The 23,883-nt window shown below is 38.9% G+C and overlaps 1 protein-coding gene across 2 annotated transcripts in view; it reads right to left on the bottom strand.

The window, feature by feature from the left end:
* Positions 1-3,728: 3,728 nt before the first annotated feature.
* Positions 3,729-23,883, bottom strand: part of IRS2 (insulin receptor substrate 2) — a 29,008-nt gene continuing 8,853 nt past the window's right edge. The window contains exons 2-3 of one of the 2 annotated variants that reach the window (XM_037038361.1): positions 16,278-16,483; positions 3,729-5,280 (exon numbers count right to left, since the gene is read on the bottom strand). In XM_037038361.1, the coding sequence (XP_036894256.1) occupies positions 16,293-16,483 (191 nt within the window). In that variant the 3' untranslated portion in view covers positions 3,729-5,280; positions 16,278-16,292. The remainder of the gene's footprint in view (positions 5,281-16,277; positions 16,484-23,883) is intronic. The other variant, XM_037038362.1, reaches the window with a different exon arrangement.

Here is a 23,883-nt window from a genome sequence, read left to right as displayed (position 1 = left end):
CCTTCTCGGTGCATATTCCCAACACGGAGCTTTTACTCAGTACCTGGCAGCCTGGTGTTTCATGGGATGCTGATCTGAGTGTTTCTCAGCCCACAGTGTGAATCTCTTTGAGTGTGAATCAGCCACAGCACAGGCTCCTTTCCTGGGGAGCAATGTCAGCATGAGCATGGGACCCAGTTCTGGTCATAAAAGTAAGGCACTCAGTAAAAAGGGTCGTTTGGGGATTGTTAGCATTATCACCCCAAAAAGGTATCAGAGAAGCTATCTCTATTGGATAGTATTAAGTGACAAAATGTTATTTAGAGCTGCTATAACCGTCTTATAAACACAGGGGACAAGTCTGAGAGAAAAGCCAGTATCCTAAAGGGTGGCTGAGAGAATAGAAAGATGGAAAGGTCATGGGCCCGATGATGTCATTTAGCTGTCTTCTTCATTCAACCCTGAACTTCTTGTTATGTGAGGTAATACATTCCTTTACTGCTTAGTGGTTCTCCAAGTGTGGCCCCATACCAGTAGCATTGGCATCACCTGTGAAATTATTAGAAACCCATATTCTTGGGCCCCATTCAAACTAACTGACAAGAAAGTCTGGGGCTGAGCCCAGAGAGCTGGTCTGAAAAGCACTTCGGGGGATCCTGATAAGCCCCAAAGTTTGAGAACAACACACTGGTTTAAGCCATTGAGTTTGGTTCCCTATTATTTATAGCTAAACATATCCTAATCAATACAAGTACTTACATTGTATTTTATGTCTTTTTTGAAAAACTCAATTAATTTGATGTTTTTGTTTTACATGAATGTTATTCAAGCATTTATGATGTCACAGATGGGACTATCTGAAGAAGTGGGAACCTGCATATTCTCTGATAAGAGTTTGGGGCCACCCAAGTAGGCTGGCCACGAATTGAAGTAGAGTTCTTAAGATGAAATGAATTTTGGTAAAATTTTTGAGTTTTTAGAGTTCCTAGGTAAAAGGAGGCCATTCTGATATGGGGAGGTGGGAAACTTAGAAGGTATGGCTCCAATCAGAGGAACCAGTGCCCAAAGAGAAGACAATTTTTTTCTGTATGCAGCGGCAAAGGTCGTGAGTCACTTGAGGGCTCAAGTAGCTTCAAGAAAAGTAGTTGCAGTATGAAATCAAGGAGTTGCTACGAAAACCACCAAATTGCTACGTGGAGTGCTTTAGAGCTATGGGGTGAAAATTGGCTAAAAAGACAAGAACAGAAATGCAGCTGTAAGTCAAATTTTAACAGGAGATCCTGAATGGATGTTCAGCATTTTCAAACTGTCAATAACATGAGACTACATAGTTCTATCATATAAAGATCACTGCCAAAACAAGGATTGTAAGCATATTTCATTTTGTTGTATAAATCAAAGAAACATGAAAGAGCAGAACTACTGGGGTAAAGATGAAGTCACTGCATATTTCAAAGGAAGCAATTATGCCCTTTGTCCTTCAACTGGTGGCATCTAAGAGTTGCTGTAATAAGTAACGCAGGCACCTAGTCAGTTCAGAGTTAGTTGCACAAAGGTATGAAGAGTCTGCCCAAGTCAACTTGAAAACGTGCTAAGTCATATTTAACCTGGGTCTATAGATTCAAGAGGGATTAGCTATGATCTTGTAGGTTAGCTCAAAGATACTGGACTCTTGAATCTAAAGACAGCACGGTAATGACATTTGCATCTTCCAAAATGACTACTGAGAACATCAATGAGTCAGAACCACACTTCCAAAATCAATAAAGTGCAATCTTTGTCTTTCAGCTCATTATGTTGTGCAACACTTAGCTTCCTCTCAAAAGTTTATGGTTTGAGGAGCTACAGCCCTTTGAAATAACTCCTCACTTTTTTATTTATAACTGACTCTTTGGGGTTAAGACATTTACCAATTCCTGCCTGAAAAGACTCTTAACATGACATCCATCGTTTGCCCTTTCATCATTAAAATAGTTAGATTTCAGGGATATCCAACCTTGCAGATCACAACTCCTTCTGTGCCCAATGGGAGTCCTCAGAACAATCTGTCTAGGCACAAACAGGTCACACTGTCACCTGAGAGTTCCCCCAAACCACATAGTACATGTTTGTCTTGGGAATTAAGAGCCATTACTTTAAAATCACTTCCCAGATTCCTCTGCTTTATATTTGTTCAAAAGAAATTACACCCATGTTATTGCACTACTATAGTAATTTTAGGGTACAGAGGAGGCATAAAGATTATTTCTAACAAGGAGGTAGAGTTGTCCTTGATAAAAATCAAGTTATCATGTTTATATTTTCTGCCTACTAAATTGCACCTCCTAGCTCTGTCTTTACTTCTATGTCTTCCTGATGTCTACACTGGTTTAGTCCTTGTATGTGCATCTCCGGGAGACTGCATGATGGAGGTGCAGGTGCACAGATGCTGGGGCTGCAGTTCTGGGTTTCATTCCTGGCTCTGCCACTCATGAACTATATCCTTGGAAAAGTTATTTAACCTCTTTGTGCCTCAGTCTCTTCACCCATAAATTGGGGATGGTGATTCCTAACACCTGAGGCTGTCATGTGCTATAAAGGATTTAATATTTGTATAGCATTTAAAATAGCACCCAGCATCTTGCAAGGATTCTGTTTTGCAAAATAAAAGTACTTTTTGTTTTTTAACACATTTACTTTTTCAAAAATGTTGTGACTTTGGGACTATTTTCTGGTCCCCAGAACATTTTAAAATTGAGAGGTATCAAGGTTTTTTTAGGAGCTGAGTATTTACTTATTTACTCCAAAACACCAGGAGTAGACTGGCTTTATGGTAAATTCAGAATCCATGTAGAAAAAAAAATCCTCAAGGCTTTCTTCATTTCATAAATAATGTATTTTATTTTATTGCATATGGCTATTAAGGAGAGCATCCATGATCAATACAGACTAAATACAATGCACTAGTCTAGTTCCATTTATTCTCGTCTCCAGCAGCGTCACATTGACCCTTATATACAGCGTGTACAGTGGAAGACAGAGCAAGATTAGGTCTTTTGTCATATCACAATAGCAAGAAATATATTTAACATCTTGATATCCAGAAATAATACGTACCCAAAAAGAAAACACTGTTTAATAACTGTTAAAGTTTATATAGCAAAAAATATTTTAAATTTAAGGTTAAGTCAGGCAAAATGTACAAAGACCCAATATACATTGTGAACTTTTAGCAAACATAACATTTATACATTTTGGTTCCATTCTGTAAACTAAATTAAAAATGTAAATATTGCATATGCCTTTTTTGAAATGTACAGGATAGAGGAAAATTTAGTATATTATCAACTTTTTATTTTGTTTTAAAAGTTGCAGTATGAACATGAACCATTTTATAGTGGCATGACTACTCTAAGTATAGAGAACTACTTAAATATGCATCATACACTGTATTCAGCGGGGTCCATGTTCAGTCCTACTGTACCTGGGGGGAGTCACATGAGCAAATACCGCCCATCAATTCCTAGTCCCAAAACTAAATCAAAACTTTAGGACATTTTACACATTTTAATAAAGTATATATATTATACACTGAAATTGACCTTCAAACTAACATTTAATGGTCTATGCACTGTTGTAAAGTATAATTTTAGAAAAGTAAAACTTTAAAAAATGTTCAGGGGTATCGCTTTACATTCAACTTTGTCTTGCAATACAATCCTCTGTTCTAAAAAGTTCAGCGTGGAAGCAGGAAGACTTTTGCATTGTCATTAAATATATTTTTAAGACATTGAATTTTTTGGTCTTCCTCTAAAAAAGCCACATTTTTATTAATGCATTATTCTATAGTGATATATATCTAAATATTTATATATTTTTCCTTGAAAAAAAGTTCACATCTCCAATGAACTAGTGTAACGTCTACAGGACTATTAGAGAAGATAGGCACTGGGGATGCACCTATGGGAGAAACAGGTCTACAGCCCTCCATCAGGTGTCAACGGAGCAGCGAGATGACATGACATTCTGCTAGTCATGGCAGCAGTTTTAGGTGACACCTGTGATAATCGCCACAACACTGATATTTTCGGAACACTGAAAACGTAAAACCGGAGTCGTCTTGTCAGGAACTTTTTCAACAAGTGACACGTACTGTGAGATCATTTTTCTTCTTTTTTTTCTATTAGTAACACAGGGGCCAAAATGCCTCTTTTATCAGTTTCTTTCTTCCACCCCCCACCTTTTTTTGTTGTGTTGTTGTTCTGGGCAGCCTGGTTGACCCACACAATAGCATTATAGTCAAGATATAAATATTTTTTAAAAATCTGCTAAACCGGTGTGGTGACCACCCTTAAATTGCTAGCATGCCTATGTGAATTTTTGGTTAAAGAAATGCAAGCTCAAGATTAAGGATAGCAGAGACATTTGAGCTTGTAAATAGGATCAAAGGCTTTGCAATTTGAAGTACCTACATAAATATCTACATAGAGATTAAACAAGTCTGTTAAAGGTAAAAAGAGATATCACCCCTTCCCCACACCCCGCCCCCCACCCCCACTACCCAATACAATTGATGATTTTCAAAAGTAGGTTGCTTCAGTTACATATAATTATTATTTATTAATCCATCTTCCAAGTTCAACCTCAAATTTCATTTCCATGGAGAAATGTCAGTCCCATACTGGGCTCTGTCTGTGAGTAAACACGCAGGTACCTGGATTGGAGTCCAACAAGCAGCTGTGTACTGGAACCAGTTTAATAAGGCTGATGACCACACTTGTGCCACATTCAGCAGAGAAACACAGGAGGTCCTGCTGGCCCCCAACCATGCAAATCCGGCTTTACCTGGAACTGAGGTAGCACTGTGGTAGTTTGAGTGTATGCCGGTAAATGCCAGATTTTACCACTTGAATGGGTATTGGTAGTATTTCTTAGCATGCTGAGGGACAAATTTGCTTTGCCAAAATGAGAGTAAGAAGAAATTAAGACACTGGCCACAATTTAAAAGGCCAATGAACACATCTAATTTTCTTGAGGATAACTTCTTCGGCAATTGTGTTAAGAAAAAAAAACAAAACAAAACACAACACAAACAGCACAAGGGTGAATGCCCCCTGTGGAAACAAGAGAGCAAGGCAGGTATTCTTGCCTTGTTGGTTCCATGTCTAATACAATCACAGATATTTCAAAACAAAGTAATTGCTCAGATCCGAAAGAAAAACGGTAAGCAGCTTCAGATTTTAAAAAAATGCTGAGCCTCTTCTTTTAATGTGATTCTCTGATGGGTGATATCATGGTAATAAAGCCAGGCAGATCTTCACTCTGAAAAAGAAAAGGAGTCAGTCAGTAGTTATTGTTGGGAGAATACAGCAATCTTTAGAGATGGCGAAAAGATTTGTCTTTAACCCACTTTTCTGATCTGTGTGACTTTCATAAAATAATGCACTTTGGGAAGCAACCATTTATTCACTCCCTATTCCAGAAACAAGTTGATGGGTAAACACCTATTCAGTTTCCCTGGAGGCAGCACTATTAGGGTTATAGTGACAGTGAAGCTTGTATTTTCAATGTAAGAAAACTGAAAATTTTTGCATGTGCTTTTCTGAGTAATTCCATTGAACAAGAGACAGAGACATAATCTCCCCTTTATAAAAAGGAACTGTGTGACCTGGCAATGGCCCCTCTAACTGCCTACATCATCATTCTTTGAGGGAAAAAAACCCCACTGCCTTGCTGAGAGGGTTGCTGAGAAGATGAGAAAAGACACCACATGTTAAAGTTCACTGGAAACTATCCCAGTTGCGCAAATGTGTATTGTAGTGAGAGAGTGGGAGAAGTCACGTTTCTGCCCTCAAAAATCCCTTCTGATTGGATAATCTATCATATTCCTAAAATAACACAAGATTTCAAAGAGTTCCCACAATGACACATTTAGCTACATAGCCTCCTTCATCTCCCCACCTTCCCCATGTTCCAGGTTGAGTAATGTACTCTCATGCTGAGTGTAGTGGAGACATGGCTGTGGGACCCCCAACCAGCGCTAACGGCCACCACCCTTCCAAGCTAAAGACTAACTTCTTTAACTTTTTCCAGTTTCCAACATGTTCTTACTTGAAGTAGTCCTTCTTTAAGGGACAGACTTTGACATTTCACAGTATATTACCTTTTTTTAAAAAAGCTTCTAGGCTTTTTAACAAAAATGCCGAGTCCCTCATTTCACCATTCTCTGTAAGTGCAGCTACTAGATTACATGGTAGCACGGTGGGTCATGCCCCACCTCAAGCAGGGAAGTTTTCTTCCTTGCAGGCGCACATATATAACACGTATTTCTGATCACTTGGAATTCTAATCGAGATGCTCACCACACTCTCTGGTTTACTTCTTTGTGAATCTCATTCTTTTCTGTTCATCTTGAGTTCAGAAGACAGATCCCATCAAGAGAGAAATTTCCAGTGTGTCCCACAACCGGGAATGGAGTGAGCATGTGAAACCACTTAGGCTCTGCACGCCAGGTGGCTCCCTGGTACAAACTGGAAGCCCTGACCACATTGTGTGAGTGCGACCCCAAAACAAAAGCCTGAACCGACTGGGTGGTGTCAACATGCAACGGAAATACCGCATCTTTTCATGAGTTTTTAAAATCTCCCTATAATGTGACATTTTGAGGCTGTGCTTACTTGTGTATCTTACTATTCTTAAAAAGCCTTACTTAGGGCCCCTCAAAAACTTTAATAGATAAACTGTTCTATAAATGACACCTGACAAAGTACAGGACCCAAAATGTCCTCTGAAGGAAAGATGTGTCCTCCAGCTGTTTCACTCAAGTTACTGTGATTTCCAGTTCTAAGAAACTACAGCAAGAATCTGAACATTGTCCAGATCCCTGAAAAAGAAGGCACTTGCTAAAATCCACCTGGATTTGCCTCTGCCCCTGAAATGACTGCATGTCGTTCCTCAGGCCCTGACTGTGAGACGAATCCCACCACCAGCCCCCAGAGGAGGTAATCCAGACCCTGTGGATATACTTACAGAAACATTTCTATTCACAGGGTATTTTATTTTTACACTAATGATTAGCTAAATTGTCCCCTGTTAACTCTATACCCATTATCTTAAAAACAGCAAAACAAGTTAACTTTTTTAATTCCCCAAACTTAAAACACAGTCATATAAATGGGGGGCTAATTATTGCTGGAAATTTACTTTCCATTCTCATCTGCAAACTCACAGGGCCACTGCCGTTTTCACACCATTTTCACTCCGTTTTCAAGGATACTCTCTGTTGCTATGAAACAAGTCCTACCATTAGATGTTCATGAGCACTCATCAATTTGAACATGTAATCTTATTTTCTAAAGTACAATTATCAAGACCTTAATTTCTATGCATTAGCATTATGAAAGAAAAGAGCTGATATAGGCAAAGAAATCATTCATTCATGCATTTATGCATGCAATAATATTTCAAGATTTTAAAAAAATTCTACTCTGGTGCAGGGCCTCACTGAGGCACATGGGATATTGATGAGTGAGAGAGAATTCCCACCAGTGGGAGTCCCATGACAGCTCTTCTCTTGGGAGGGAGTGAAAGCAGCCCTTTGAAATGTGTGCAGCACTCCGGAAACGCCTGGATTGTGAAGGGCTGCCAGGCTGCAGGTACCAGCGAAGGAGAAAGTTATTCCAAAAGGCGCAATTGAAGTGAGGGCTGTCAGGGCCCCAGTGATGCAATTTAATGTCTGGACAGTCAGGGATCCAATTCCGCAGGAGAATAAGCAGCCCCAGGCCTCTATGGTGTGGACAGAAACACGATTCCATACATGGGCCAGGGAGAGCCTCTGCTGACTGAGCACACACACACTCATAAACGGACACACATACGTAGTAATCATGGGGGAGGAATCCGTTCATGGCACCTGGGACAGGAGTGAACAGGCTTGGGCTAGGGGGACCAGAAGGAGGATGGCCACCAGTTCAGACAGCTGCTTGGGTGTGAAGTGTGCAGTGCTTCAAACACATTTTTAAATATAGAGACATGCACTCGAGTAAACACAATGTGGACACAACCTGTCTCCTATTAGGTTATAAAACAAACTGCTTTCCATGGATGTCTTGTGTGCAAAGGGAAAGAGCTGAGACCTGTGGGCCTACACATGGCCCATGGAACTGCAATCCATACCCCCAGCAGCCCACCACTGAAACACCCCAGCACCAACTAAGGACACCCTCCCTCAGGTGAAATACCTACACCAAACATAAATCAAGCTTGCCATCAAAAACAATCCTTGCTGAGATGCAAAAAAAAGGGTATAAATACCCCCAAATAGGACTGAGATGACTATGACTTGCTGAGCAAAACGATTCTGACAAAAACCTGCGGAAGGTAAATAGTCACTAAGAATGCACAGAGCAAAAAGAAGGGTATGTTTTAGAAACCTGACAACCATTTTTTAATGGTATAGAAAGAAAGATGGAATAGAAGACATGTACCTCAACTGAGATCAAAGCACCCTTTCCAGTATGAGCTGGATGTAAACCTCCAGTGCACATGCCAGCAAGACTCTGGACTGGGACCACGAGGAGGGACCCAGCCAAAGGAAAAGGAAAAGGAAAAGGTGGTGTGGACTGCTCAGGAAAGACCTGGGCTCAAAGCACTAGTGGGAGCTGTCGCTCAGGCTCTGGAACTCAGACAAGGCACCCAGACATCAAACCCAGGTCTGGAGGCCACTGGAAACCCCTCCCTAGGTGTCACTCCTCCACTGTTTCAGGAACTGGAACTTAGGAAGGTGAGCATACTTTGCCTCTTTATTTACTTACTTTTAAAGTAAGTTAAATTATCCCTCCCCTTGGAAATTTATCTGATTCACCCAGACTAGGAAAAAAATGTCTTCTAATACCACTGATCTGACAAATCCAACCTTTAAATATTTATGCTTCCTAATGATGAGATTCAGCAAATTTTTATTTATTTTATTATCTATATTAATTCTAGTAGAAGCAAAGAACAAATGATTAATTTTAGGATCACTCCACACTGAATATTCATTAAGATGGGAGACATTCTTTGAATATGTTAGCTGCAGCAGCAAAACAGAAAATATAGCACGAAGCACGTATTGCTCATGAATGCAATTACAGTGCAACCTACACCACTTCTGCTCCTAGAGGTAATGCACCTAAAAATAAACTTATTGATACTCATTGAATTTGTCATATAATTACACAATATAATTTTGTAGCTTAGAGATTGCTTTGTAAAGAATCCCATTCACATAAGCATTGATTTAGAGTCATCTGATTTAAAACAAAACTTTTGGTAAAAAAGAGTGAAGTTATTCCACATTACAGGTCATGCAGGATGGCTATTCCCCATTATTTTATTTTTCTGCTTTGTTGCATATGACAAATGATGTTCATGTCTCAGTTATCATAATGTTATCACAACTAAGGAGACTGGTGATAATTCCACCTCTTTACTACTCCATTTTAAAGAGTAATCAGAATACAAATGACCAGAGTAAAGGTGGGGTCCAGTAAAGACCAGGCCTTCAGTATGCTATACTTTACAAGGAAGGAAGGGTGAGGGGAGAGAGGGAGGGAGGAAGGAAGGACATTGAAAACCTTTAAAACAAGAGAGAAAGCTCCCTTGCCCTAGACACAAATGTCAAAACACTAACAGCCACACTACCTGGGTGCTGGGCTGCATGACTCCAATCATATTAGTGGACAATACAGTGAAACACCAGGTGTAGAAGGTAGAGCTCCATGGAGAGCTCTACACATAGTCCAACGCAGGGCTCCACGTGGAGATCCAGGTAGAGCCCACACTCTGTCCCATGTAAGGCTCCACACAGGCCTCCTGAAGCTCAGTGCAGAGCTTCACATGCAGCCCCACGAAGACAGAGACCCATAGAGGGCTCCATGGCACTGCTGAAGGGTACAGGGCCTCACAGGCCTTCGGTAAGCAACACCGAGTGCAAATCCATTCAGTAGCATTTTCAGGCATATCTGATTTAAGAATGCTACAGACACTGATTTGCATGACAAAATAAAACAATATACTTAAAATAAAAAAAGATTTGTAGCAACTATGATTAACAAATAAACTCTTGTGAGTCAAAATATGTCCTTCAGGCCCATTTAGACCTTTTGTGTTAAACATAGAATTACACAGAAAAAATAAACTTTCCAGCTACACGAGAAATTCCTAGAAAAATAAACCTGATAATTCACTATCTCATTACTTCACTGAAAGCAAAATATTCTTGGAATAGACAAGCAAAAAAAAAAAAAAAACCTTAAGGTTGGGTATGATAACAAACAAGCCAGAGATTCTAAGAAAAGGAGCTAGTAGAACTTTTTAAAATTGGAAAAAAATTTCTTTTCCTTTTTAAAGGAAAATATAGAAGAACAAGTTCCTTAGGACAAACCATGGGCAATGAATTACTTTACCAACCCTACTTGTGAAAGATTTAAAACTTTCTTTTATATGAGCTCATCATTTCCACTGACAATTAAATCATTTCATTCTGAATGCCTGTTATTAAAGAAATCTTCTAGCATCAAGTTGTAACTTGATATTAATGACACAACATGAAACAGGATGAGACAATGAGAAAATCTAGTTTTCATATAAGGTTGGGGTTAATAAATGGTACCTATTCCTTCACATAAGACTTTGTCTTAATCACCAAAGACTAGAATAACCAGGCCTCCTGGACTGTTAACTACTGCCCTTTAAATTTCCTCCACATAGTCCAAGTTTCACCCACAGCCACCTCTATAGAGCTTTAGGGGACATTATATCAGAATACTTAAGTATTTGTTTCTTTTATGTGTTTGTTATTAAAAAGCTACTCTTCTATGGCAAGGCTTTCCCACCATACCTGCAGCAGCAGTGTCTAGCATCATAGGAGAAACACTATTATTTTTCAGCACAAACACCCAAGGCAAAAATTCCCCCTGAATTATTGGTGGACTCTTTTCTTTAATTATAAAATGTTAGTCTTTTCTAGGTAAAATCCAGGTGAGGGAACATATCAATGATTTTCCCAAATCCTCAAAGATGATCAGCAGGAAAGAAGAGAGCCCTTAACTTCTCCCAGACCCTTTCTCACTGCTCCACCTAGGGCCATCACTGTCAATTTCTGCAAACAAGGAAGGGGATGGGGCCAGGTGGGGAGAGGAAAAGGGAGTCTGAAATTTTCACCTGGGGCCTGGAATTTAAACATTTACAAGGCACTGTTAGCTCTTGATAAAATTCTCCCCAATGGCACAAAACACTGCACAATGAATCTGTGCTTTCTGTGTCTGTCTCCTCTGCCAATCAAGAAATTGGACCATGCCTGTCTCCAGCATCTGGAACAATGTTTGGTCCTTATAAAGCTTTGCTGAATTAATTCGAAACAAAAACCCATGTGGTTTATGCCATTTCCCATAGTCAGGCTAAAGAAAAAAAAACCTTCTAAAGGGAAGCAAAACTTTAGAACTGTCTGAGGCCCAAAAGACAAGACATTACGTGACAGTGGTGTTCTAAGACAGAGGTCAGCAAAGTATGGTAAAATCTGGCCCATTGCCTGTTTCTGCAAATAAAGTTTTATTGGAACATAGCCATGCTCATTCATTTGCATATGACTGCTTTCACACTTTAATAGCAGAGTTGAATGGTTGTGACAGAGACTGTATGCCTCATGACATAAGGAAGACAATGAGAAGAACGAACAGCAAATTTGTCAAAATAACACTATATATTTCCATCTCTATGTTACACCTGGAGACTAATTAATACCCCCTTTAAAAATTATCTGCAAGCTTATGTACTTTAGAAATGCAATACTATCTACTAAAAACTACAGTTACAGACCCTACTGAAAATGAGGAAGCAAGTCATGAAACTATTTATGAAGCCGGCACACTTTTGGAATTACTTTCCCTTACCTATGGTTCTTCTACGTCATTTCTCATGCATAACACAAAAGTACTGAATAACTTTGATTATTACTAAATACAGCCCATACTACTACTCTCACAACTTTAACAAAGGTAAAAATTATACATATTAGATCTGCAATTCGAAAGGGTCCAAATCTTTTCTTTCTTAGTTCATTTGAAAATGTGAATATAATAAGAATTATGTTTCTTCCCTACAAAACAGTAAGGATATTTGAGCTAAGTAATAACTTGCCTCAAAACTGCAAAATCCCATGTACAATATAATTTTTACCTCAGATTTAACATTACACTTATGATTATATACTGATGTAAAAATACATATTTTATTTACACTATTAAAATGTTTATGTTTCTTATATCTGAAGTTCTCAAACCTAAATGTATTTGTGCAATTAAGGTAAGATACCATAACAGTTTATTCAAAATATATCCATCCCCAGTAGCTTGTTGTTATATATCATTACAAATAAAACTTTCTTTCAGATGTTTAAATACTTAAGAGTTGCTATTTTTTGTTTTGTTTTAGTTTTATGATTCAATTCCTTTTTTGTTTTTACCATTGAAATTGAAATAAGCATTTTTTGAAATAAGCACATACTTACGAGTATACTTAAGAAGGTATACCCTTGAGATTCTAAAATACAGTCTGGGTTTCGTATTTTTAACAAAAATGCAGTAATCTGAAAACAGGTACAGTGAAGTGCTTGTCTTTCATTATAGGGAAGAAAATGATTAAAGGAAAAGAGAAGAATTATGTAATCCACTGCCACCCCCTAGTCCCCACTCCACCAAACCAGTGAGAAAGCTAATCCTTCTAGATACTGAGCTTCCACTGGGCAAAAACACAGTGGCCCAAGCAGCCTCTGCTTCTAAAATGGAGGTAAATCCCCTTCTGGAGTATGGTCTGCAACGTCTGCATAATGCAGGATGTCAGCATTGTCTCTCAGGAGGAAAACTATATCTAATTTAAAAGTCCTTGCACAAATGGGCACCCTTCAAGATCTATCAGTAACGTCAAAGCTCAAGGGCAAGCCCTACTCAGGAATGGAAGTGTATATTCTCTTTGTCCCTGCACAGGTCACAGTACTCATCCCACCATCAGCCACCAGAAAAGCATTCCTAGAAGCTTAGCAATGACTCGGGACAAGCTGTGCTCACNTCTGGAGTATGGTCTGCAACGTCTGCATAATGCAGGATGTCAGCATTGTCTCTCAGGAGGAAAACTATATCTAATTTAAAAGTCCTTGCACAAATGGGCACCCTTCAAGATCTATCAGTAACGTCAAAGCTCAAGGGCAAGCCCTACTCAGGAATGGAAGTGTATATTCTCTTTGTCCTTGCACAGGTCACAGTACTCATCCCACCATCAGCCACCAGAAAAGCATTCCTGGAAGCTTAGCAATGACTCGGGACAAGCTGTGCTCACACCTCAAAACCACATGCCAGTTCCATGGCTCAAGAAGCCGTGGGTGTGGAAAGCCATGGGCCTTCAGGGTCCTAGGGCTCATAAGGCACTATTACCAGCCTGTTCTCTGATGAAAATGGGGACATTAGCCTCCTGCCTTGAATTTTTCACTGGGCCATTGTGAAACTACCAAATGAAGTTTTATATGTAAAATTTGTAAATAAATAATATAAACAATTCATGTTTTTTTTCATATGCCACAAAGCACATGCTACTGGCATGACATGATTTTGTAGTTGGATCCTTTTGCTTCCTTCATGCACCTTTAAATGATAGACACATGTAACCACATGTTTTGTTTTGAACTACAAAGACTTCTTAAGCCCTGGCAGCCCTTTGCTGCCAAGGGAAGCTGGCTCCTCCCACCCTGTTCCCCAGGCTAATTTGTGGAGCCACAGCCATGGCATCTCTGAGCACATTTGCTATCACAGCTTTTTCTTCATTCAAAATTATATCCATGAATGACATCACAAACAATTGCAAATTCAGCAGCACATAAACAACCGATGAATACACAAAAACAATGGCAAATAGTTCCCAGAATATAATGAATAAACTTGTTTTAATGGGAGAGGAGCAGAACAGAGGTAGAATTGTTTGTCTGGGGGTAACTCTAGGCCATGTAAAGCTAATAGTTCTCAAACGCTGCACAGAGTGCCTTGCCTAGCTGCTTTCCTCACACCCTGTGGATCAGACAAAACACCCAGACAGGGGCCGCATGTGTCCCTGGGCAGGCAGCTGCACCGAAAGAGAACACGCAAATTCCTCTTCATGTCGCGTGTGCCCAGCCGACCTGATGGGTCATCAACTAGCTGGGCTCTGGTTAGTCAGGGCCACGGGGCACTGCTTTTCTGTTTTCTCTGGCCTATATACAAAGATGCACCAAAATAGAGACTGACATTTAAATTCCTCTGGAGCAGATAAGAGATATAACTGACCCAAGCCCATTTATTAAATGTGTATTTTCCTCACAGACAGGCTAAAAGGAGAGTAGGGTTTTTTACATGCAGCAAACCAGCAGTTCTCAAGTTTTACACCCTTAGCTCCAAACTCACTCCATCAGAGCTTTTTTAAGGTGAGATTTCTATGAAATACATATAGAGACTAATAAACAACCAATTATTTTAGTTTCCAAACCAGCTGAAGCATCCAATCAATTTGTTCTACAGTATGAATTTAGAATTCCTTAAAAGAAGGCAGAATATTTAAAAACCCTGGGTCAGGGAGAGTTAGGAGTGAGAGGCCACACAGCTCCAAGAGATTTGTCCAGGGTTTTTGTCCTAGGATTTCCCTCCCTCCCTTCTCTTTCTCTTTCTCTCTTTCTCTCTCTCTCTCTCTCTCTCTCTCTCTCTCTCTCTCACACACACACACACACACACACACACACACACACACACAAAGGAAGTCACTATGTTACCCAGAAGACACAGAACTGGGTAACAGGAGGCCTCCTGGTGTGGCCTCGACAGACCTACAGTTAGATCCTGGGGCTTTTCCTTAAAAACAAAACAACAACAAAAAACCAAGAACCCGCCATCCAAGGAGGTTCTGGGGATTAAATGCTATTTAAAAATGTTTTATAAATTACAAGGTGCTTTATGAGTATGTTTGTGTAATCGGGTATGCAGTTCTATGACTACACACACTTTGATTTTGTTGTTTATCTTGTGAAAATTTCTGGCTGCCTTCCCTACTTCAATTACATCTCAGTATCTTCAATCCACTAGAAAACTTTCAGGTTTTTTCACATCTTATGTATTATCTTTGAGAAAGATATTGAAAGGTGGACATATAACTGACTAAGTAAAAAGGCACTATGACAGAATGAGATGACTGCAGTAGAAAAGTTGTAAAATGCTTTANGACTACACACACTTTGATTTTGTTGTTTATCTTGTGAAAATTTCTGGCTGCCTTCCCTACTTCAATTACATCTCAGTATCTTCAATCCACTAGAAAACTTTCAGGTTTTTTCACATCTTATGTATTATCTTTGAGAAAGATATTGAAAGGTGGACATATAACTGACTAAGTAAAAAGGCACTATGACAGAATGAGATGACTCCAGTAGAAAAGTTTTAAAATGCTTTATATATTGTTCCAAAGAGACCGTGGTTCTCTTTTACACTGTTACAATATGAACTACCGTCCTTACGATGGCTAACCAGGCTGTACATGGTCCCCTATTACTTCCTTCACTTCCACTTTCATCCATATCGCTCTTTGTCAGCCACATGGGTTTACTTCTTCTCCTGGAACACACTATCAATCCTCTGCCCCAGGACCTTTGCACAATATTCATTACACAGGTTTCTTATCATGGAACACACACTAGCCATCTTCTGCCCCAGGGCCTTCGCATGAATACTCATTCCTTTTGCCTAGATGGTTTCTCCCTCTAAATATCTATAAGACTTACTTCTTTACCACATCAACTTGTCATCTTCTCCTCTCCCTTCTCCACTTTATTTTCTAGAGCATTCATTACCACCTACAATACTTCATATTCTGAACACATTTCAAAATTAAGTTTATTTCCTAGGTTTCAAAGGTAGACTTACAGACTCAGTACCTTCATCTTTTTAGCTTGGAAACAAAAAGTTTTTCTTCTAGCCTGTACTTTAATATATTTCAAATGAGTGAAATATTTTTAAAAGTATTTAGCATGTAACAAGTGGCCTAATTGTGATGAAAATTTAACAATTTGGTTGAATTTGAAAGGGGAAAGGGACATCTAACCCTTTCTGCTCATCCCTCCTGCCCCACAGCCCACCTTTTTACCCTCCCAAACAGCCCTTAAGTGAAGTTCCTGTCGTTTTTTTTGTTTGTTTGTTTGTTTCTTTGTTTGTTTTTTCTGGAAAGAACAGATAAAAGGTGGTAAAAGGTAAGAACGACAGGAAACTCACCTGAAACTGACTCCATCAGCCTGATGGGTTGGTAACACAGAGCTGCCCCGCCAGATGGGACTGCCCTCCACCAACCACAGTGGCCGCTGTGGTGGGGGGCAGGTTTTCAGCACAGGAGACGCTATGAGTGGAGGGGGCTGCTGGTGGCCAGGAGGCCTCCTCTGCACAGGAGGAGAAGGGGGCTTTCCTGGACAGATCATGGATATCTGTAAAAAGGACAGGATACAGTTTTTAAAAAAGGATTCAGAGCCACCTGCACATTGTTTGCTATAGGTGTTTCTTAAGAAAACATAATTCTACTTGGAAATTACTAGGATGATTAAAAATTAAGCAATTTTAAAGCATAAAATATAAAAACAAAGATTATATTAAATGTTTGTAGATTATTCATGAGGAAAATATTAACTAAAATATAAATGTTTACTTTTTGTGGAAAGGCACAGTTGTGTGCAAGCATATGAAACAATGGCATACGAAACCCATTTTCAGTGTGAGCTTTCTTATGTGTGCAGCCCCGAAGGCACAGAGAAAGAAGTGATGAGTCCACAGGAAGAATTCATACCACACAGATTAAAGAGGAAGTCTCTTTCTAAAGCAATAGTTAAGGGTGCGCAGAGCAGACTCAGAATGCACAAGAAAAGGGACTGACAACCCAGCACTGAGAAGTTTCTGGAATACCACCAGTGCCAACAAAGACAGGGCACTAAGAGAAACACGGGAATAGTTATGAGAGCTTAGAGCAGGCTGACCCCAAGGAGCTGGGACCCCAACAAAATCTAACTGATAGTTTCTCAGAAAAGAAAACTAATCCATAAATTTCAGCCTCTCCAAATAAAACTCAAGTCTGTGTAGGAAGGGGGCTAAGCATTTGAGTGGTTCCTTCAGAATTTTCCAGCAAGTGCAGCCACAGCCCCAACAGGGACACCCCATTCTTTGTCTTCTGCCAAGGATGCCTGAAAAATGGCCACCTAGTGAAGGGCTCACAGTGGCTGCCCAGAAAACAGCCTGAGTCAGGTGCTGTCCAAGTTGACTACAAAGGTGCTGAGTGGACAGAGGCTTGCTTCACATTTCCCTGTAACCCTCCAGCACACCTACTCCTGTGCCGGTACACAAAGACTTCTCAACAAACTGACTGGCAAACACTTCAACCATCTTCCAGCTTTAGGAAATGGCTTGAAGACCCCGTGACTCCTCAACATTCCCACTGAACTGCAGGGACTCGAGTTGTAAAGATGAATGCTTATCATCCAGAGTTGTTCCAGAAACTTAATTAAATGCTCCATGCTGGGGAAACTTGGATATTTTACTGCAGTGGTTACTTCATTTGGAACTAAGACTACTAATAAACCAGCATTACTGATAAGCTAAACAGTAAATAATGATAAGGAGTAAAACCGAATTATGGTGAGTCAGTTCTATGGCACCTTTAATATTCTGATATGACCCTAACACCAAAATGTCTTTTGGAAGCTATAAAAATGTTTAACTTTAAAAGAAAATGCTTATTTCAAAAATTTGCCAAAATAAATGAAATCTAAAGAATGTTTTAAAATTAATTCATGTGCATAAGTTTGTCAGGCTTTCACATGTTAGGTATCTACACCATTCATTAGCAAAGTTTTAAATTTGCTTTTGTTTACTCAACTAATTCAAGTTAAGTTTCTGGAACTGACTATATATAATAAATTTATACTCCTGGGTTTATAATATTCTAAAGAAAGAAAAGGTTAGATCTTGCACAGATTTGCAACCAATATATTTTTTTAAAGCACACCTGAATATTTTCAATTGAACTATACACTTATTAGAATCTACTCGGTGAAGTACCAAAAGTTTTTTACAGAGGTTTCATGAAACTTTTTTGATATATATAACTGGAAAAGCATATAAAGAGCTTACAGATTTATTTTGTTTCATTTGGATAGGAAGATGTTATTTTAGATTACTTTTATGTTGGAAAACAATTTTAAAAACCTACTATCATATAAGACTAAAACAGAAGCATTAACATTGCCACAAGTCACTTTAGTAATTTAGTTTTTTAAAATGCATCCAGGCCACGGTGTAAGAAACTGGCCACTAACACCTTTCTAGGAATTTCTGCTGTCTTGTCAGTTCAGAATCCCCCCAGTGTGCTCAGTATACCAGACTGCTAGTGCCTGCACTTGCGAACTTCCCACAAGTTCAAGCTGCTCATCACACTCTAGTCCATGCCTTGTTTAATCCTGCTTATTGTCCAGATTCCTAATGCATTATTTGCATTGCTTTTAAATTTAGTAAGAACATCCTGACCTATTGCCAAATGTCTCCCCCACCTCACAACTTCCCTCAAGTCATCCATCCACCCAGGGCCTCTGGAAGCCCTGAACAAACAAGGCAAGGCAAACAGGAGGCCTGCCAGGGTGTGAAGTGGGCCCCTGGCAGGGTGGGAGCTGGGTGGAGGCACTCACATGATGGGTTTGAGGGTGGCCCCTACAACAGACCTGGGAATCCAGAGGGATCAGATGGTCACTTACTTCAGTCCCTAATTTTGGTGACTTCCTCCTAGCAGCACTGAGCAGTGCAGCCCAGTGCTCAGTGCCCAGGTCCTCAGAGAAAGGCAAGATTTCACAGCGGGAATCCAAACCTCACCCAGGGGAGAGCCTCTGGGGCTCACTTATGAATATTCCCTAGAGAGCACATCAGAATTTTTACATGGTCAGCTTCCCTACCTAACTGGTAAGTAAGTGATCAACAGATACAATACTGTAAGGGGTTCTGAACTTTCTTCTTAACCTGGAGAGTAGTTTCATCACTCCCTTAATCCCTGATAGAAGGGAAAAGCCTTCCCCTATTTTGTTTTCCTGTGTGGCAGACAGTCTCCAATCCCATGCCTGTTGTCAACAGGGACACTGGTAGATTACCCTTGCACACTGCTTGTAATGGCAGGCTCAGGGCCCTGAGGCTGCCATCTGCTAGGGAGGAAGTACTCTCTCCCAGGATGCTGCAGAGACTGACGGTGAATGTAAACAAAACCTCGGGTCACCCGCAGGAGCACAAGGCCATAGACGCCCCATTATATTTCTGAAAAATATGGACAGCTTATGAATTTTTGTTTGCTTAGGTCTCCTTTATTCTTTTAAATGTGGGATTACAGTCACATCAGTAAAAAGGTAGCACCTTCTGAAAAACGATTTCTCTTCAGATAAAAAAAATTTCAGTTAAATGTTTTTCTTGGTAAAAAAATCTTAAAAGAAGGGCACTGGTGAAATAATCCACTCCTCAGAACACCTAGCAACAACTGGTGATTTACTTATGGGTTCTTAGGCAAATTCCAAATTGCTTAGTTTTCAAATAAACTCATCATTAAGTAGGTTAATGACTCATTTCTTAGAAAACTGTTAATGGACTTATGCATAATGAGTATGTGATATTCTACTCATAGAATAAATGCTTTGTAAAGTCACCTCAAGCAGCAACTGTGACACAAGCTGACCCCTTAGGTGCCAGATCAGAAGTCCAGCGTGAACCAATCTACAGAGAGCAGGGACTCCCATTTCCCAAATAGAGGTCTTCCACATTGATAAATTCTTGATTTATCCCAAGAATTTTCTCTCTTTTTTTTTTCAAGCAAGCACATGATCTTGAGTGTTTATCAACAAATCTCATCATTTGGCCTCGTCAGTAACACTGCTCACACACAGTTGTGAGTGGCCCTGTTTCCCTGACTTAGAACACGCTCCTTATTGGGGGGTCTCTGCACTCTGTATTTCTACCAACTAGCATACCTGGTCTTCACATGGAAGAATTTACTAACATGTTTCAAAGTCAAAAGATGGATACCACTTCCCCAAATACTAAATTGTTCTAGAGGGAACAGGCCACATCCTGGGAGAAAAGTTATTCATCAGTACACAAAAAAATCCACAGAGACAGAGAATTCCCTATTCTTTCTTGGTAATATTTACAAACATCTCTACCCACTAATTAAATCAGTGACCTTGGAAAAGACTCTCGACCTCCCTCGGGCTCTGTTTTCACAACCTTAAAATAAGTTACATTATACCAACGGTTCCCAACCCTTTTCCCTCAAAACAACCTTGTGTGGGTTTGCGTGTAAAAATATTTTTTTCTGATTGTAACCACATTGTGTGGAAAAAGTTTTAATGTATTTCATAGGGAGGGGAGGGGTAGAGGTATCTTATCAAGTATAATATATAGTTTGCTTTACTGAAACAAAAATGGGCAAAGGAATATAAATTTTCCACCTTGCAGATTACTTCAGAAGTCCAGAATGTGACACAGGAAACCCTCAGAACAGATGACCAACCAACCACTTCACTGGACCCTAAAATTCACTGACAAAATGAGAGCCTTAAAAGTAATATCAGATCCTTAGCTTTTCAAACTGTCAGGTGTAAAAACTGGTTTAAAAAAGTAGGAGCTTTTCCTTCAATGTCCAGTCTTTCTGATTAAATGTCCCCATTTTTCTCTGAATGAGTAATGCATAAAGAAAGGAGAAATTAAGTAACTATCACCCAAGTGAAATAAAAACCAAAATGTTAACTTGCAAGTTGCCTAAGGTAGAGTCCACAATAAAGTCCTAATGTAACTATTGTATATGAGCTTCCAAAGCAGACACAATGTATCTAACTTGGAGACAATGTGATATAACATAAATACCAGCTAGGGATTGGAAGCATCTTTGAATGGTTAAGCCCAACACTACCCCTTTTGGCTCCAGAATCCTGGGGAAGTCCCTGGAACTCTCCAAGCTGCAGGCTCCATGTTTAATTTAAAAAAAAAAAAAAAAAAAAAAAAAGGCGATCCAAGTGGCCTTGCTCATGTCTTAAGGTTTTAGGAGTATTACATAATACTATGTCTATGAAAATGTCTTAACACTATGAAGTGAAGAAAAACACCTTTTGAATTTTAAACAATTCTTTTGCTCCAAAGAGGAGAGGGGCTTGTACTTATTTTTTTTTAATCTGTTAATATTGGTCAGAATAATGGTTAAAATTTCATCACCTCCAATTTAAGTAGCATTCTTTTACAAACCAAGTTCTTGGATTGTTAGTTATACTTATAATTTGGAAGCAAAAGATAGACTGATTTAAGTAACTACTTCTAAATTTGCATAAATGTAACAATATGTCACATTCACAAATACAGGGTGGGGCAGAAGTAGGTTTACAGTTGTGAGTATGTGAAACAGTTTATTATTGTACTATTATTTATTAATTATTATATTACTTTCCATATGAACCACTGTAAACCTATTTTTGGCTCACCCTGTATTATAGGTTATCTATTAATGCTATGCAAAAGCATAAGTCATTCTTCACATAAACATATGGATTTTAAGGTAACTATTCAAATTGCTTAATATGATGAAATCTATTATAATCCCTGTTTTTACTCATTGAAAAATTGCAATTTAATACTACACCACAATCATTCACTGAATTGTTTCTATCAATACCATATGGATAGGTTAAAGTATGACTACAATTACATTAAGGTTATAAAGGTTTAACATAATTGGAGAACACATCACTCTTTAGTATTTGAGTTTCAATTATGAAAATCTCCATATCAAGCCTTTTAGAGCAGAACTACAGAAACACACACATTTACCATCCTAAAATAATTTATTTCTAGAAAATTTGATACTCTGTAAAGCAATACTAAAAACCTGGTGTTTATAAAGCACGATGCATGTGATCATTTACCTCTAAAGTACAGTATGGATTACAATATTTGATCAAATATTCCAAATCCCAGTAACAGCATGATAAGTAAAAAATATTCTATAAATCTTGTCTGTGGCTATAAATAATGCAAACAGCATAAAAAAACTGGGCCAAGTTTGAAGATATAATTGCTGGATCAAATTTTATAAAGTCTGTGGACATGTATAAGTAACTCTGTAAAAAGTTAATGTTTTTCTAATCCAACAGAAATCAGAATCCTTAAATTGACTATTTTATCATGCATAAACAGGCAGCCTATAAGTTTTACCAAATTGTATCTCAGCGTAATTCAACAAATTCAGTTCTAATACAATGTAGAAAAGTATTTTTTGTATTATCTGTACCCACCAAGCAATACACAACACAAACTCTAACTCCCTCTAGTCACTTCCTTCTGTTTTTTACTTTAGTGCACAATTAATATAAGCCTCTGTAGCTACCTAGAAAAAAATCAAATAAGTAGCAATTATCAAACTCAGCATTTCTTCCACCTTAAGCGATGACTTCACCAATTCACAAAAAAAAAAATCTACCACTGAACTCTTGTCTACAGTAATCCACCTGGAATAATTCAAAATAACCATTGCAATCTCAAAGAACACATTCAAATTAACGAAATTAACAGAGAAAGAATGTTACCATCTAAATTTGGATAGCACTGTTTTCATAAAACCTGCCACTGACAAATAGCATGAACTGATTTATGAAAACTTGAAAATTTCCTTCAACTGTTTATTAAAATGCCAACATGAAAACGCCTTGCCCAACTTGTACTGAAACACATGTCCTGCTCATGGCTGTAGTCTGGTTGCAGAGAATTAATTCACCACTACAGTAGCCAGGGAGAAGAACTGGCTCTGGGGCAGGGCACAGCGCTTCGCTTTGCTTCCCTCTGAGTGTTTCCCCCACTCTACTTGGCAATGCAGATAAAAGAGTAAAGTTACATTTTCCCTTAAGTTTCTAAGGTGAAACAGGAGCACTTGATTCTGTACTACCAAAAAAAAAAAAAAAAACAAAACAAAGAAACCTCTCCACTTGCCAAATCTGATACCAAAAGTTAACTAGCTCTTGGAACTATGCTTCTACAGAAAATGCATTAGTGGGAATTCTAACAGAAAACCCATTATACCTGAGCTGTTACTAAAACTTCTCCAAGTTCTCTACTTCAGAAAGAGCTTCATTTTGATACTAATAGTTCAAAAGAACATAAGACATTAATTATCTATTAACATTTCTTTTGGGGGGAGGTGGGTCTGTGGAAGAACCAAAGAACCAAACACTAGAGGTTTTTCTGCTTGTGTCTGATGACCAAACACATCAAAACAGTGCAGGAATGACCGACCGCCCTAATTAAATCAACCCAAAGAGTGGAAACCCCAGGCTTGACAGTATCTCTTAATATGTAAACAAATCAAAAAAGGTATTCAAAAGTATGCTCTTGGTATAGTTTCAGGGCTACGACGCTATTTTCCTTGTTAATTTACTATGTAATTTAAAACAGTCCTTCCTTACAATTGATGATTATCTATGAAAAATTCTCAGGTTAAATAAAGAGGGAGAAAAAACAATGGTTCTTGGAGACTGAGGTGGAACTAGCAATCAACCAGAAAAGGCAAACATTTCTTAGGAAGGGATTGACTGGCTCCATTTTTCAAATTAAAATACCCATTTACAAAAGTGTCTTTCCGGTATACTCTCATAGTTTCAAGGTAGTAAGTATCAATAGCATCATTGAACATACTAGCACATTTCTTTAGAAAAGCTTAACCACTCCTAATGTTTACTATCCCTTGGACCTCCCAGTTTCCCTCTGACACAGAAGGGAGAGGCTTTTAATTATCCCATTTTACAGACTGGCACAGTGAGAAAAGGGG

This window comes from Sturnira hondurensis, unplaced genomic scaffold, assembly GCF_014824575.4.
Source record: "Sturnira hondurensis isolate 20B ecotype Veracruz unplaced genomic scaffold, ASM1482457v3 Scaffold0024333, whole genome shotgun sequence".
NCBI lineage: Eukaryota > Metazoa > Chordata > Mammalia > Chiroptera > Phyllostomidae > Sturnira > Sturnira hondurensis.
The sequence above is the reverse complement of the archived record's forward strand: the minus strand, read 5'-3'. Positions and strand labels throughout refer to the sequence as shown.